The sequence below is a fragment of the Podarcis filfolensis genome (genome assembly GCF_964270895.1).
Source record: "Podarcis filfolensis genome assembly, chromosome: 3".
Taxonomy (NCBI): domain Eukaryota; kingdom Metazoa; phylum Chordata; class Lepidosauria; order Squamata; family Lacertidae; genus Podarcis; species Podarcis filfolensis.
In genome coordinates, this window is record NC_139606.1 from 56,499,806 (window position 1) to 56,517,649 (window position 17,844).

General features: G+C 41.8%; 1 protein-coding gene and 1 long non-coding RNA gene across 19 annotated transcripts in view; one reads left to right on the top strand and one right to left on the bottom strand.

Moving 5' to 3' along the window:
* TRDN (triadin) overlaps window positions 1–17,844 on the bottom strand; it is a 162,908-nt gene that overhangs the window by 118,246 nt on the left and 26,818 nt on the right. For all 17 annotated transcript variants that reach the window (XM_083608537.1, XM_083608542.1, XM_083608540.1 and 14 more), the window contains 3 exons: window positions 14,269–14,406; window positions 11,799–11,828; window positions 9,363–9,392 (listed from right to left, as the gene is read on the bottom strand). In XM_083608537.1, coding sequence (XP_083464663.1) covers window positions 9,363–9,392; window positions 11,799–11,828; window positions 14,269–14,406 — 198 coding nt within the window. The remainder of the gene's footprint in view (window positions 1–9,362; window positions 9,393–11,798; window positions 11,829–14,268; window positions 14,407–17,844) is intronic.
* Window positions 9,308–15,018, top strand: LOC310760358. Of its 2 annotated transcripts, none has more exons than XR_014546921.1 (3): window positions 9,308–9,420; window positions 12,768–12,840; window positions 14,884–15,018. It is a non-coding gene; the product is annotated as an uncharacterized lncRNA (long non-coding RNA). The 2 variants fall into 2 exon arrangements; XR_014546922.1 differs by having other exon boundaries at window positions 9,311–9,425.

Sequence of the window (17,844 nt, forward strand, 5' to 3'; positions counted from 1 at the left end):
TCAGCATAGCCTTGCACTGCTCCATTTGGAATTCCCAAGCCACGGCACAGATTTTACAGATTATAATATGAAATTGTTTTCCACATATACACTGTGGTATTTATTCAGACTGACTGTTCTCCCTGCATTATTGTCTAGGCTTAAACCACAATAGCAAGAAAATGCTTGTGTGCAAACTAGATATATAGATATAGTTTTTGCTTAATTATTATGTTTCATGCATAATCACACAAAAAGTATGGTTCAGCCAAAGTTCAGCACTAATTTCATCCACATGCCACAGTAAGACATAAATTGTGGCTTGCTGTGCATGAGCAAATGGGTCTTACTTCTTTCCATATTGCTCTCCTGGCCTGCACTTGGAAGAAAACAAACCATGATCCCTGACTCAGCTTTACATCCGAACCAGGGTTTGTTTCACTCCCAATAAACAATTATCTATAGCCAATGCTTGGGTTGTTGTTTTTTAGCTTTCTGATCGTGATTTGTTGGACTCAAACCAAACGTGATCTCAGATTCAGTTGTAATATGAACATAATGTAGGATCCAAAATTGCATGGGCAAACTTCCACTTGTGCAACAAAACCATACATTTTTCTCTTCCCCCTGTAGACCCCATGTGCCACCAGATCTTCTCCAGAGTGCCACCAAATCCTCCAGAACAGCTTTTAAGGGCATGTGGTGGATGCAGGGGGCAGAAGGGGAGGAAGGTGAACTTCTGTTGCACAAGAAGTTTGTTCTGCTCACACTTGGGCAGAATTAGATACAATCCATGGTTTGCTTCTCCCCAGCTTGGTGCATTCATGGTAAACCATTAATTATGTTTCACTGTGTTGCATGAACTGAGCCGCAGTAAAGTTCCTCCATGCGGCAGTAGAATTTCAACTACTTAAAAGCACCTGAGATTCAAGGCTATAGGGCAGCATGTAAATTCAGTCATTCAATCAGTTAATTAATAACTCTCCCATTGAGATCAATCAAATTCAAAAGCACAAACATTGCTTGGATTATTCCAGTTTTTTGATACAAAATCCTGGAAGATTAGAGTTTGATTTCAAATGATGAAATATAATCTTACATTGACCAGCTCCTGCACCAATATAACATGAACTATTTAATTTTAAAGCTCATATTTGAGCATTTGGGGGTGAATTCTGACAGCAATATGTCTGTCTTGATTCCTTCATGTCAAATGCATATACCAATATAGGAAAAGGCAGAAAGAAAAAAGCCTATATTATAGAAGTAGTTTGGCAAGCAGTGATCAGAATAATTTTAGCTAACCATTGTTCCTCTCCTCTGACTGCAAAAGTGTTGGGCTCAGTGAGTGGGAAATAACATCTTTAGCAATCTAATTAGCTTGATCCTTTTGTAGTTTTAACCACAGATTAACAAGGGTTTATCTCTATGCTGGCTTGCTGCTTTGAAGTCCTATTTTCTGTCAATTCAGGATGCTAACTGCCCCATACTGATGTCTACCAACCATTCAAATCAGAAAAGGACATCAGATTTTGCCTTCTGACATCCAAGACCCCATTCACCTGTCCTGTAGACATTTTGCTGCTGCCTTCTGAACCACCTTTGTTGCCATCACTGTTCTTGTCCCCTTGGTCTTCCAGTTTAGTCTTTTCAACATCTTCGGGGTGTTTAACAAATGGATAGTGAATGAACACAAGCTGCAACGCAACCCTCGTGTACTTGGCATAAAAAGTCAACTTCCGCTGACTTCTGTATGAAAAATGCATTGGCAATCAGCCAATGTACATTCTGGATTCAGAGCAAGCAAAGAGCAGGAGATAGAGGGCATGTGAACATGAATGTTGACTGGGCACATGAAAAACATGGAGCATGTAGAGGATGAATAAGCATATGCTTAGAAGATGAAGAAAACTAAAGGATGAGATTGAGAAAAATAAAAGTTGAGACTGAGAAAGAATGGGTGGAAGAATGGTGGTGGCGAAAATCTTTAAGAAACATCTTTAAGAGAAATACCATAGCTAAAAACAAAGACAAAGTGTATTTGTGTAGGTTAGCAGGGTTAATTTTGTGGTCACAGTGCCACCCTCCCCTGGATAGTGACTAATAATAATAATAATAATAATAATTTATTATTTGTACCCCGCCCATCTGGCTGGGTTTCCCCAGCCACTCTGGGCGGCTTCCATAGAAAACCAAAAATACACTAAAATATCACAGATTAAAAACTTCCCTGAACAGGGCTGCCTTAAGATGTCTTCTGAATGTCAGGTAGTTATTTATCGCTTTGACATCCGATGGGAGGGCGTTCCACAGGGCAGGCGCCACTACCGAGAAGGCCCTCTGCCTGGTTCCCTGTAGCTTTGCTTCTCGCAATGAGGGAACCGCCAGAAGGCCCTCGGCGCTGGACCTCAGCATCCGGGCAGAACGATGGGGGTGGAGACGCTCCTTCAGGTATACTGGGCCGAGGCCATTTAGGGCTTTAAAGGTCAACACCAGCACTTTGAATTGTGCTCGGAAACGTACTGGGAGCCAATGTAGGTCTTTCAAGACCGGTGTTATGTGGTCTCGGCGGCCGCCCCCAGTCACCAGTCTAGCTGCCGCATTCTGGATTAGTTGTAGTTTCCGAGTCACCTTCAAAGGTAGCCCCACGTAGAGCGCATTGCAGTAGTCCAAGCGGGAGATAACCAGAGCATGCACCACTCTGGCGAGACAGACCGCGGGCAGGTAGGGTCTCAGCCTGCGTACCAGATGGAGTTGGTAGACAGCTGCCCTGGACACAGAATTGACCTGCGCCTCCATGGACAGCTGTGAGTCCAAAATGACTAAAGTAAGGTGCAATGAAATAACCCAATCAGATGATGATCTGGATTAAAATGGCCATTAAAATGTAGGCGGAATTTGGCTCAGGCATTGGCTCTATATCCATCCCAGCCTCCTTGCTGGAGGTCTGATACTTTTTCAGGGCTGTGCCAAGGATTATGGTTTCCCCAAGACGCTGATCTACTGAGGTGACTGTCCTAAGGTCGCCACTGGAAGCTCTATGGCCTGTCTGCCCCACACTTGGCTTCTGGACATAGACTTCCACCAAGACCCCTCTAACAGTGTGCCCTGAATACGCTTCTGGTTCAGGACAGGTTGATGCGCCACTTCACCCAAAAGCGACTGCACTATGGAAGACACACACAATCAACTTTTATGTGTTGGCACTGCCCATCTGGGGGTCCTCTGATTGGCCCGTTTTGAACTTAAGCTTTTGGCATGAAGTCGCGCCCTGTGACCCTGCTGGCTGGGGAATTCTCAAGCGGCCAGCCCACCACATGTATTCTGGCTACCAGGAATGGTAGCTGAGGGTGAGGGACCGCAACCATTGCTCACCCAAGAAAGGGGTGAGCGGCCATTTTGGTCTTTTGAAGACACAGAATTACTTTTTTGTGTTTATAGCCCGTCAAATCTGACGTACAGTGGGCAGATTTGCATTCACAAAACATTCATGTAAATGCCTGTTATGACTCTAAGCTATCCTCCTAAACCATAACAAATGACAGAGCACCTCAACTTTCTGTAGAAACACACAACGCTATTTCAATACAGAAATTCAAAAAGCAGATAAGTTATTGGTTAAAAAAAGTAAAAGGTAAAGGACCCCTGACAGTTAAGTCCAGTCGCAAACGACTCTGGGGTTGTGGCACTCATCTCGCTTTATTGGCCGAGGGAGCTGGCGTTTGTCTGCTTCCGCAGACAGTTTTTCCAGGTCATGTGGCCAGCATGACTAAGCTGCTTCTGGCGAAACCAGAGCAGTGCACGGAAACACTGTTTACTATACCGCCGCAGCAGTACCTATTTATCTACTTGCATTTTGATGTGCTTTCAGACTGCTAGGTTGGCAGGAGCTGGGACCGAACAATGGGAGCTTACCCCGTCGTGGGGATACGAACTGCCGACCTTCCGATCGGCAAGCCCAAGGCCACACTAGATATTTGAAAGGTCACTTGACATGCAGCTAATCCAGAGTCCCCACTACAAGCTTCACTCCTCCATGAGACTCAGTGTGATTGATTGCTTCCTTGTGTTCACTATCAGGCCATTTGGCTTTCCACAAGATCCCACTGACATGATGGGAAAGTGAGATGAGCTCCACCTTTGACTGGACTTAACCGTCCAGGGGTCCATTACCTTTAGCTTTACATGCAGAAGATTAGAGTTTGTGATCAGTATATGCCTTCTTACTGCTGTGCTAGACGTAGTGTGCTAAGATCAAGCGGTTTGCTCTGTGTGCCACAGTAAACAAAAAATACTATGGCTGAGAATCTTAACTGTTCTAAAATATTTCCATTGCAATCCTGGAACCATTATACAGTACACCCTTCCCTCCCCGAATTACTTTACTTGGATCCACTGAGAAGCAAACAACCACTTTCAGGTCTTAGAAAACCCAGCAGCTCTGTGTTTACCAAAGAGATAGTTGAAATAGTCTGACTTTATGATGCATTCAAATACAAGTCTATTTTGTTTTCAGGAAGAGAGCAATACAGATTTATCATGGATTAAGGCTTTACTGCTGAGAATTTTAAGCGATTTCCCCACTGGGGTGTAGCTCTATTGAAGCCCTCAGTGATGAAAATATTAGTGCCAGCAAGTCAAACACATCCCTTCTTCTCCACAGCAGCAGGTGTTTTGATTTGAGAGATAATAGTTTTGATTATTTCTTTGTTGGGCAATAAGGCAAAAATGGGAGAACTGCATGAAAGTACCTTTGATCCCCCAAAGGGGAACAAATATCACAATTGGAGAGAGACCTGTTGGAATGTAGTGTAAAAGTGCTGTCTAAAATGCATAAAATATTATTGGAATGGGAGACAAAGGATGAGCAAGTAAAATCCTCAATGATACACTGGGCAATAGATATTGGTCATAATACAGACAGGGAAGCATGGCAAGGATTGTGGAATATGGATATAAAATTTACAGCATGTTATGGTCTAAGAGAAAATTATATGAAAATGATATACTGATGGTATGCAACACCAAGCAAATTGGCAAAACTGTATAAATCTAAATCAAATAAGTGTTGGAAATGCAAAGAGAAAGAAGGTTCTTTTTACCATATGTGGTGGTCTTGTAGTAAGGATAAAGCTTACTGGGAAATGAAACATAATTAAATGAAAAGGATGTTTAAAATACTGTTAGTAAAAAAAAAACCCAGAAGCTTTTCTTCTGGGAATTATAGGGACCGAACTACCTAAACCATATAAAAACTTATTCATGTATGCTACAATAGTGACAATAATGTTACCAGAAAATCCTATGGCCTTGGGATGGTTAAATTCAGAGCTAGCTTAACAATGTGGTAACATAAAACAAATGTTTCAACTGGAGCTGACAATAGTGGCCTCTAGTGGCAATTAGTCTCATCAGTAGCAGCAGTCAGTGTTGAAGGATGGTGGTGTTTTCCTGACCTGTCACTGCCATTGGATACTTTCCAACAGGGGGAAGGGTCAAACATTAAGGAGGTCAGCATGGTGCACCAGCAGTAGTACTGGATTGGCTCTGCTGGCGCATCTGCACTGCACCAACCTCCCTGCCACCTCATCCCTCCCTGTTACCCTCCCAGTACAGCACAGCGATGCTGGTGGCAGAAGGTCAGGTAAACACCATCACCCTTCCATGTGGACTGCTACCAAGGCTGCATTCACAGGGCAGTTTATTCCATTTTCATGATGTTTTCCACATTATTGTAGAGCTTCCACACAATGTAAAAGCTTTTTGCTCTTCTGTTTCCTTTCTATTCTCACACCAGCAGCTATATCTCTCTTCCCTGTACCTTCCTTGAATTCCCATCTAATAATTCTGCATAACATAATCTCAGCATGTTGCCTCCTTTTTGCCTAGGGTGCAAAAAGAGAACAGGAATTTAAGCTACACCTCCTGTTTTAATTAAGCATACTGTTTTCTTTGACTGAACATGATAATTTCTTTGCTCAGGTGTGGTACTTTAGGTGTGCTGCTATGGTATGGATGGATCCATGCTGGATTCATTTATGAAGGACATTTATTTTGTGTGGTTTTTTTTCCTGATGCCTGAAAGGTGGCCACTGATTTCAGGAAGCTTCCCCATGCACAGTTATGCACTACAAAAACAGTTATGCAGTCCTGCAGTCTTCCAAAATAAAAGTGTGTATATTTTAACACAAAGTGCTTTGCAGGAAGATTCACAAAATTGCCTTCCGGTGAGTAGTAGTTAAGAGGCAGCAAGCCCCCATTGCAGTCCACGGTAAAAGCAATTCACATACAAAAAGAAGCACAGTGCCATATGGAGATATAAAGAGAAAATCAGCTAAACTCTGAAAGCACTAAATATGCAAATTGGGATATTCTTTAGAGACGAGTGAATGGAATAACTAATTACCCAAATGGTGCCAACATCAGCCATACTGGCAAACTCTATAAAACCCCACAGGTTTCAGGAGAGCGTTGTGCTATTCTAGTGCTTGTATTTTAAGTGGCTCTGCAGTCTGAAAGAGGGATTTTGGATTTAGATAAGGATTGGTGTTTTTTGTTGGCTGGTTAAACAATTTCCATAAACATGAACATTACCAAAATGTTACTGCCACCCCTGAATATTATTTAAAGATTGTTGAAGTGAAAGGAGAATAAGAATTTTCAGTCCTAAGCAGGTGGACAGAAAGGGGACAGCAGAATGTCAACAAGGTGTTAACATTTACAGGTGTGTGACACATAGGCCCTGGGACAGTGCAGAGGCAGTATAGCATTAGATTTTGTTATGAAAGCAAAGCATTCTCAGTAGTCTTAATGGCATATTAATTTTATTTATCATCTCCTGCCTTACACACAGAGAAAGACACTTTTTCACAGAGCAAAAGATCAGAGGTGTGACTCTAAACCAGGAATGGGGAACTCAAGAGACATATTTCTTCTTGGGCAGCCTCCCGGATGGCAAAAGTGGGTGTGGCCAGACACACAGCACTTTCCATCCTCCATCCAGGCAAGCAATGGGTATTATCACAGGACACATTCTAGCCAGGTAAAATCACTAGAGGAGGACACAGAACAGGCCTAACAAGAGGGGTAGCAAGACAGGCCAGATAGAGAGGATTGGCAGACCACATCCAACCTCTAGGTCTGGGATTCCCCAACACTTCTCTAAGCAAGAAAGCAGATTCTCAAGAGCTTAACTGGCAATGCATATCCCAGTACATTACAAATCCCCTGATCCTCCCTTTTCCCCACCACCCTGCTCTACATCCCATTGCAGGATTCGGCACACACTGCAAATTCACTTGCAAACCCACAAATCTCCAGATTACACTGCCACAAAATGGCAGCATTCTGATGTTACAAGTACCGGTGTTAGAATTCTTTAGTAAGAAGATCAAAAGCTAGGGAATGGGCTATCATCATCATCAACAACAATTTGGTCCAAAGACCCACAAGGATAGGGCTATCTGCGGTCATTAACCATCTCCAGGAATTACATTTGCTACTTGTTTCGGATGTATGGAAGTGAGAGCTGGACCATAAAGAAGGCTGATCGCCGAAGAATTGATGCTTTTGAATTATGGTGCTGGAGGAGACTCTTGAGAGTCCCATGGACTGCAAGAAGATTAAACGTATCCATTCTTAAGGAAATCAGCCCTGAGTGCTCACTGGAAGGACAGATTGTGAAGCTGAGGCTCCAATACTTTGGCCACCTCATAAGAAGAGAAGACTCCCTGGAAAAGACCCTGGTGTTGGGAAAGATGGAGGGCACAAGAAGAAGGGGACGACAGAGGACGAGATGGTTGGACAGTGTTCTCGAAGCTACCAGTATGAGTTTGACCAAACTGCGGGAGGCAGTGGAAGACAGGAGTGCCTGGCGTGCTCTGGTCCATGGGGTCATGAAGAGTTGGACATGACTAAACAACAACAACAACAACAACTTGTTTTGGGAAAGATTTAATTTCCAGGCCTTTGCCCAGGCTTTTTGGTTTTGGAAATGAAAAATGGAGATACAGAGCACCCACTGAAAAAAAGTTATCTGGTCTTGATGTTCTTTTTTATTGAAATTGCTAGATATGTTGCTCAAGCAGTAAGCTCCAGATTCACCTCCAAGCATTTTGATGTGTCACAATATGTGGAAATGTTATTATTATAGCTGCGGGCAGGGGTGGGGTGGGTGTTATACCTTAACATTCGGTGGAACTGACTGCCATTCTTCATGCATTTACATCTTAATGATTTCAAAGAGTAATGGTAATGGGGTAATGGATTCCAATGGATAATGGATTTCATGAATCCATAGCACTTAATTTTTAAAAAGGTCTTTGGTCAATATTTATTTTTACTTTGGGACAGCAGTGTCAGAGTCTAAATGGCATCTCCTTATTTATAGCACAGCCCTATGCATGTTTACCCAGAAGCAATTCCCACTGAGATGAGTGAGACTTGGTACCTAGGAAGTTAGGCAGGCTGATACAATAGGTATTAGAACACTGCAATATTTAAAAGAAATTACAATAAATAACTAGTGACTGTAACAAGCTTTTAAGCAGTAGACAAAGCCTGCATGTGGCCATAACTTTATCTATTTCTATATCTAGTTCTTTCTAACATCATTTATCTCCTAAACATTATAACTAGTGAGCCACACACCAAGTGATGGGAATATGTAGGAAAATATGGCTGTATGATAGAGTTTGTGGATGACTGTCAACCCCACAACCTCTCTTCCCAGCTGGTTTTGGCCCACTTTTATTTCCCTTGTTCCTCTCCCCTTCCACACTTGCTCTCCATTCTCTGCCTCATCAGATCAGTCTCTTGCCTTTTCCCACCTCCACTTCTATTTCAGCTGTGGCTTTTCCATCTGAAGTCAGCTACCAATGTATATTCAAATATAAGCATAGAGATGAACTGTAGCTGTGTTAGAGGTAGCCCATCAAAATTTGGCTTTGCCTCCTCGCCCATTTTCTTGGCCTCTACATCCTGCAACTTGTCACTTCCCGTCCCCCTTTTACTGCCCTTGACACCTGATAGGCCAAATTAAATATCTTATAGCCATTTTGAAATTTGTAAAATAGGCCAATTTAGCAATTGCTGTTTAGAATGCTTGGTCATGCAAAAAATGGATATACTGGTTGATGATGTCACAACTGCCCTTTAACTTGGCTCCTAACAGTTTTAACAGTTCTCTCTCAGGCAAAATCTCACACGTTATCCAGATATGTTATATCCACTCTACCACTGTTATCTTTCTGAAGGTAGCTCTCTTGTCCATGGCAGTGAAGCAGTTCAGCAGGGGTAAGGCTGGGAAATAGATCCTCTCATTTCTGAACATCTGAAATTTTATGGTAGAAGATGAAACTAAACTAGCTTTGAAATTTGCTTACCTTTCTTTTTGACTGGTGGTTGGATTCCTTCTAAAAAGAGAGAGAGAAAAAACATAAAGTAAGGTTAGTTTGCAGTTTAGGTATATTTCAATAAACTGTTCTTCTGCGTTCCAGTCATAAGCTGTTCATGTAAAAGTAAGTTATATTGGATCCACTTCTGTATGGATAGAGGATGAGGTTATGCATTAGTGGCTACCTTTTGTATCTGAGACACTATGCTGAGAAACACAAGCAGGAGATGGCTATTGCTCTCATGTTCTCCACAGGCATTTGGTTGGCTACTGTGAGATCAGGATGCTAGACAGGATGAGCCTTTGGTTTCACCTAGATGGGACCTTCTTATGTAGAGTCAGGGTACTAATTGCCAATGCTTTCTTTTTTACCATTAAGCATTGCTTTAGTATTAGTATCTCTGAGATAGTGAGATAGGAACTGATACCTGGACACAGAAATATATACAATAATGTATTAGGAGTTGGCCAGACAATAGAACAGGGATGGGAAACCTGTGTCCCTCCAGCTGTTGAACTCCAACTCCCATCAGCCCCTGCCAGAATGGGCAGTGGTCAAGGATGGGAATTGTAGTCCAGCAACACTTGGAGGCAGGCCACATGTTCACCACTGCCCCTGCTGTAAATGAAGGCCCTATCCACCTATCTCAGCTCTACATTCCCATCTGGGGGGGCGGGATGCAGAAATCAGAATGGCTCCCCTTGTGATCATAGCTCTCCTGTCTGAAGTTTTCATGAAGGCGGGAGCTGAGCCACCCTCGCTCTGCTACACTCTCACATGTCACTTGAACTTGAATTCTCATTGTTGGCTGATTCTTCCTACCTCATTCTCACTTCCTCTTAGCTCAATAGATTCAGTATATTACATTACTCCTCTTCTGTGCCTTAAATAGTTGTGTAGGAGGGAGATCTTCAGGAAGCTGATATTTTCCTGTCATAGTACTTCAGGAGAAGTGACACTTGTTATGTTATACGATGTGTTATAGGGTTAGATCCAGACTCGCCTTCCATTCACAGAAGAAGGACTGAGATCCAGCAGAGGCTCCTGCTGTTCTTGAGGGTCTCCCAACCCCCCACAAGAGTTTCATTTGTTTGTTTGTTTTTTTGAGCATCCAGTGGGCTGCAGGGGAAAGAGGGGAATTAGTGAATATTCCTCCCTCCTTTTCTTCCAGTAGAGCATGGGTAGAGTTCTGGATCAAGCCCACAGTTTATTTCTTTGCTTGCATTCAGCTAAAAAAAATGTGGTATGTATATTCAAAATTCAAACATACAGCAAATTATACCTGATACTACTTATTTTCCTTCTGTATAACAACAAGAGGAGCAGAAGGCATGTCCTCTGTTGATTCTGGCAACCATGTTTCCTTTCCATCCCTGCTCAGTATATTGTATTGTGTTCTTCAATCTTGGATCCCCCATATTTTACTGCAACTCACGTAATCCCCAGCCAGCTTAGCCAGTGGCCAGGGGTGGTAGGAGCTCCAGTCCAACTACATCTAGGAACCCAAGGTTGAAGAACACTGGTATATTGCGTTGTCTCAAGGCCAGATATAAGCTTTGAATGATAGCACAGGCATATTTTTGTGCTAATTTCTGTACCATTTAAATTGTCCCTCTTCAGCAGTCAGTAAGGTGTCCTGTAATATCAGGAACCAAGGCTTTTGGTGCCAATAGGAGGCTGTTCAATCTGATTGAAAACTGATCAGGAACCTTTACGGGCAGACTTTCCCAAATCAAAATGTGGGTTTGTTTTCATTTCATTCTGGTCTCCCCTCTGTTCTGTTAAGATAACAAGTCCTGACTACTTGAGCAATGAGTTCCCAAGTATTTCTGCCACGCTCTTTTGCTTGTCAGTCTGTGTATTTGTTCAAGGGACTTAGGGAAACAATCTCTCATTTTTTCCTGCTTCTTTGTGGCTTATTGCCTATAACAGCTGGAAAATAGGCAGAATCCAATATGCTTTTTCCTAATACAGTGAAGGAGGTGGAGGGAATCTGCTCTTGAATTAATAAATGCCAGGCTGCTAAAGATATGGGAACTCTGCCAGAAAAAACAAACAAAGAGAGCAGTCTAATTCAGGTGTTGTTATTGCAGGTTAGCATTGCATAGGATGCTCTGAAAATGAACTCTAGTTGCAAACCCTTTGGAGCTTAGTAGCTTGTGTGCATGTATTGTCTCCATTAAGCAGTATCCCTTTGACACTCACATTCAGCAGTCCAGCTTGATACTCCGTGGGTACAGCACAGGAACAAACTATCCTGCATGCCATGCGAATGATTTTAATCTACAGAGAGGATGCTCAATTAGTAGAAAGATGTATGTAATTAGCAATAAGCACTGGCAGCATGCAGCTGCATTGTTCCTGCCTAATACCCATCTAATCAAACAAAGCATGTGACCTTTTATAAAGATGAGCAAAACCAACCTTTTATTTTCAAGGAAGGCGCCACTTCACCTAAACCAAGAGAGAAAAGAATAACCAGATGAATAGCAGCATAATCATATATTAGCAATATATATATATATAACTCCATCTGGGTTATCTTCATATTTAAATGCACTCAAGCATTATGAGTTGGACAATGAAAATAGAAAGACTGAGAGATTTTTATTCTGATGCTTCTATTTTCATATGTAGATCAGGGAGTTTGTAGCTTTTTTGGGCTCACACATAATGAGAGGCTTAATGGGAGTTTGAACATTATACCCATGTGGGTCAAGATACATGTGGGTCACATACACTGGAACTGCCTCCCACAATTTCCTATTCCAATTGCACTCTTTGTGCTCCCCCAAAGGTACCACTCCCCCAACTCAGGTGGGGTGAAGTTGGATGAAGGGACTGCAAAATTCCCCATATTTTTGGATCCCAAAGAGAACATTGATGCCTTGATAACCTGAAATGTGAAACTGTAAGAACTAGTCATCGTGTATTGAGTCATCACATATTTCTTCCTAAATTTAGAATTACCGAAATCCAAACAGACCATATCCTTTTTAGAATGTAGAACAAAACTAAAAATAAAACAAAAATGTATTCCATGCTAACTCTTAAAAGGTATAGGATCTCTTTCAGATTCAGGGCTTGATAAAGTTAATCTCCCAATCCAGATTTTCTAGGAGGAGTTCATAATGTGAAGTTCTTAAAGTCATAAAAGTAGCCCTGAAGTTATTGTTCTTAGCTGTCTTGGTTTTGATAAATTATGACAGGCTTTCTATAATGTTCACGTTTCCCTTTGCAAGTGTGTTTGCATTATTACATTACCTTTGTGTTTATTTCATGATTTATACATAGTATGCTTTTCCCCAGAAGCAGTTTCTGAGATTAGACCAGAGCCTCAAAAGCCTATTGTTGATGCATTCAAAACTAAAAAATTAAAAATTCTATTTCAAGTTTGTCAAGGATTATATTGAGGAACTGCAGAAGTACACAACAGAATAGGGTCTAGTGTCAGCAAGACCTGCTGGTTAGTATTCACATGTAATTCTTATTTAAGAGCTCTGTGGTGGGAAAAACTGGGTACTACTTTAAACTGATGAATCTTATTTGGAGGAACTCATTTTTTAATTCCAGCTGGGTTTTAATTGTATTTCTTTTGAAGAGTGCTTTCTGAAGCTACAAAGGAATACAGTCATACCTCGAGTTGAATGTGCTTCGGGTTGAGCGCGTTTGAGTTGCACTCCACACCAACCTGGAAGTAACGGAGCGTATTACTTCCGGGTTTCGCCACTCATGCATGTGCAGACGGTCAAAATGACGTTATGTGCATGCGCAGAAGCGGTGAAACGCGACCCGCGCATGCGCAGTCGTGTCTTACATTCGGATCCCGTTTGCATCTCGAGGTACCACTGTAATGACTAGAATCACAGAATTGGAAGGGCCCATGAGGGTCATTTAGTCCAACCCCCTGCAATGCAGGAATCTTTTGCCCAATGTGGTGCTCGAACCCTTGACCCTGAGATTAAGAATCTTATGTTCTACTGGCTGAATAATAGGCATTACATACGTCACCTGTGACCCAAGTACCTATCCACTACAAAACTGATTATCTTTTGATGTTCCATTAACAGAGTGTCACAGTAGACTGCAGTCAGGGGTAATGCATTTTAATTACAATCCTAAAGCAACAGAAACACATGCCTACAGAGGCTTTTGATTATTTTGCCCAAGTTGCTGGCTATGGTTACCTGCATTGCAGGAGTTTTTGAAGTGAAATTAACAAAAGGTTTTAAAAAGTGCTAGTTATGTGCTAAGGAGTTCCATTAGAGTTGCACAGGAGACAACAGATATCAGCTTTTTACTTCTTCTGTTTAAGTAGCCCCTGTCACATTGCAACAAAATAATCAAAAGCCTCTTTGGGCTTGCAGAGTTAGTTGTGCAGTTTCCCTGGATTCCGGCCAGTGTTTTTATTGCCTAGACCACAGGTAGCACATTAGAACTCAACCGCTATTGTCAGTTCCAGCCACAATGCCAACTACTACTCAATATCAAATACGAGGTTGGTCTTTGAATTCTAATGTATCCAGTGCCCATTCATTGCTCAAAGGGTATACAAAATTAAGTAGAGAGCCTTTGGAATAGTTGCTACTGTTCCTTGAAGTTAATTCTTTGGCTGTATGCTTGCATTGTACTTTTCCAGTTTTTGTATAATCTAGCACAACTAGAGTTTTAAGTAAAAATAACGGCAACATTGTAATTCTGGCCTCCTTTCCACAATTGGAGTATTAAATACCATACAAGAGCTGTTCAAATGAGAGGTCAGCTGTCAGGCTATAGTGGTCACTTGATGAATTCTTGCCTCTTAGCTATCTATTTTTCTTTACCCTACTGGACGGCAGGATAAGAATGCAGCTCTATAAAACCAATCACTTGAAAGCATCTGGTTAAAGAATACCTCTTTCGCTCTCATCTTCATCTTCAAAAATGAGGTCGGTCAATAATGAAAGAAAGCCATACACCCAGTCTGTTGTATCTTCCACTGCACCATGTACAAGTCTCAGTGGATCAGTGGTGAGCTTGTTTACAGATTGCCCTGAATGCAAAATATAAAGAAGAGAAGTTTGGGAAATAAAACACATTAATTTGACTGACTGATTGATAGCCTTTCGATTAAAAAAAGTTGAATTCTCTAAAAAGTTGACTTTTATGAAGCAATCCTAAATGTGTGGGTGCCTTTTCTTTTGTAGGCAACAGATGTGATCCACAAAAATGTGAGCATATTTAAGGGCACCAATAATTTGCCTCTGGCCAGATATGCTAAATACACAGGCAGATTGTTGCCTACCTGATACCACAGACCCTGTTTTGGATCAGGAAGAGTACCTTTAAAAAGTCAAGTGCCCTAACAAATAATCTAGTTACCATATGACAACTTTACTGCCTCAGCTCAGTTCCTATAACCTCAGGGTAGCTAAGATCAGAACTTACGTTAGTATAAAGCCAATTGGCTTGTTGCTGAATTAGTGATTCTGCCATCGCAGGTCAACTTCTAACAGATATTCTTCTTCAGTCTTCCAGGAAACAAACTTTCTTGCTTCCCATTCCACAGATGGATACAACCCGAACCAATTTGCTGTTTATTAAAATGCCACATGGATTCTATTTGCACTTCTTCAGAGAACCAAAGCTTTGGCCTAGAGGCAGCCTGTCTATGTATCTAGCATAGACTGGAATAAACCATTGTTATGCGTCCATTATTTGTACAATACTGTATAAAACATATGGAATTAAAAATAAAATATAATGAAAAATAAAATCTGATTAAGAGAATTGTAAGTCAGCTGTGATACAACTGTGCAAAGGGAGGAGCCTGCGGAAGGCAGAACTGTGGTAAACAAAAGGGGAATAGCGCTAGGAATGATGTGTGAGATATACGTATATACATACATACATACATGCACATATAATCCTGGGTGTCCAGGTTCGTAGGTCATCAATAAAACAATAAATCACCCAAGGCCAGTGAAGTTAACTCTTTATTCAAGGGAACAAATCACAGCTCAGGACTAATAGTCTCAGCAACTCTTGCCAGGAGGTCTTGCCCCAATGAAGCAGTTGCGAGGACTGAAGGTCCACACCTTTCCTCCGCTCTCTAAGGCTCCTCCCCTGGTTCCTTCCCCAGCAGCCTTAGGCTTTGCCTTCTTGTTTCTTGTTCCTCTGCCCTCTTCATTTCTCTGTGTGTGCTGGGATACCAGAAGGGAGGAGAGCTGGGGGCAGCAGGATGAAAAGACTCTCTGTCTTCTTCCACAGCCTGCCTACACTCAGCTTCTGAGTCTGCAATGCTCTCTGCCACCACCTCTTCCTGCTCATTAAACCCTGTTGCCTCTTCTTGTCCTGACACCTCTTCCTCCCAGTCTGCTCGCTCTTCTCCCTCTGACCACTCACAGTCGTCCCACCACAAATCCCCTGGCTCTGAGCCTTCTTCCCTTGGGGGTTCCCTAAAGGGCTCCCCAGCTTGTGCCTCTCACCACTACTCTGCATCTAGACAGTCCATGACAATGGGTCACCTGTCTTCTGCTAACACAAGCAGTACAATCAAGGTGTATATGCAGACTCTTATTCGTGCCTCTTAATAATGTGCTTGTAATAGGAAAAGACAAGGAGCCTTGGGCTGCCCTGAAAATCATCAAGCCCACTGAGTGCTCAAAAACCTTTGAGGGAAGTTCAGAGCATTTGAAAGGAGCATTCATATTGCCCAACTGATGCATTTACTCGCCCAAAGTGGTGGTGGTGGTGGGGTTTCACTGAAGGGATGACAAGTGATGGGGTGAAGGGTTGGGGTAGCAGGTGGGAAAGGATTTTAAAGGTGAGGTCTGTAAGGCTTCTCCTCTTTCAAGCAAATTATAAAGGCAAAGTCATTTACAGATGGGGATCACAGGGATTGTAGTTCAGCTCAATGATGCCCCAACAACAGAAGACATGGCCAGAATCACCTATCATAAGGAGGAGAGGGGTGTATCTGCATCACTTGCTACCTCATCCCGTTTCAACATGGTTATTCTTCCCATCACCTTGTCCTTGGGAGAGGGGAACAAGGTAGCAGATGGTGCAGGGCTTGGAGTGAAAGCAGAACTGAAGTGGGGAGGCAGCTCAATGTTGGTTGTGTGCCTGCCTTGAGTCAAGAATTCAAGCAGGAGTGTTGAATTTTCAAACCCACCTTTAGTTTTTAGCCTTACCAATCCCTATTATTATTATTATTATTATTATTATTATTATTATTATTCTGCTCAAGCAAGGTAACCAAGTGCAATAGAAAATAGTGGTTCAGCAACTGTAGCGCTTCTTACATTTGTAACACCCTGGACGTACTCTGGGGAGGCACCTGCCAAAATGCCCCCATATGGAAGCTATTGTTGCAATATGTTGCACTTGGTGTTTCCTTCAAAAACAGCTCAGAATTTCTAGTTGGATCAAAATAGGGCTACTGGAGCTGGCTGATGAAAAACATTCAACTAGCACTTTTCCACCTACACCAGACTCATTTCCAGACTCATTTCAAAGTGTTCATGTTGCTCTTTAAACTCCTAAACAGCTTTGTCCAAAGTACCTCAAATGCTGTCACCTTCCTGGACTCTTAGGTCATCTGCAGAGGTCCCTCTCAGGCTGTCCTCACCATTTAAAGCCCTGTTTGGTGGCAGTGGCACCTTGTTTCTAGCATGCCTTCCCTAGATAGGTTCCCCTTGCACCTACTTTATGATCCTCCACAGAACAGGTCTTGCTGCTGCCGTTTTTACGCGTTTTAGTTTTGTGTTGTTTTATTCTTGCTTTAATAGTTATGGTTTAATTGTTCTTCTTGTTCACCACCCAAAGAATGCTAGGTATTGGGCAGTATGGAAATATTGTTATTAAATAGTCTTAATACTAGTAGAAATAAGTAATAAATTAAAGATACAAGAGTCTGGTCTTATTTCCAGCAGAGGAGCAATATTAAACTCTGCGATTATGCACATTCCGTTATCATTTTCTTTTTCACAATTGTGATATCTAAGTATTCAGAAAACCACATACAAATCTGTTTTCTTGTTAATTGTATACCTAATGTTCACAACAAATACTAGTACTACCACTTCACCACCTTAAGCTCCTTACGAATTAAAATATATACCACATAATTTGTGAGTTATTTGAAGAAGACCATAAAAGGTTCTCAGAAAGAGGTAGAAAATGAAGGTTAAAATAAAATGCTGAAAGAAGAAGTAGATAGATAGATGATAGATAGATAATAGATAGATGATAGAAATAAATAAATAAATAATGACATACAAGTACTCTAATAAAATATGGCATAATGAATTTAATAATGTTTTAAGAACAGTGTTTGATATGGGTGCACAGTAATAAATTGGCTTCTTGCTGCCCAACAAATGGCTGATGGAATGGGAGGCGAGCCAGTCCCAACCCCTTCTAAGATGTTGCAAATCTGATGTTGCAAACCTGACACACTAATTCCAAATCCAGTGTCAGGCTTCAT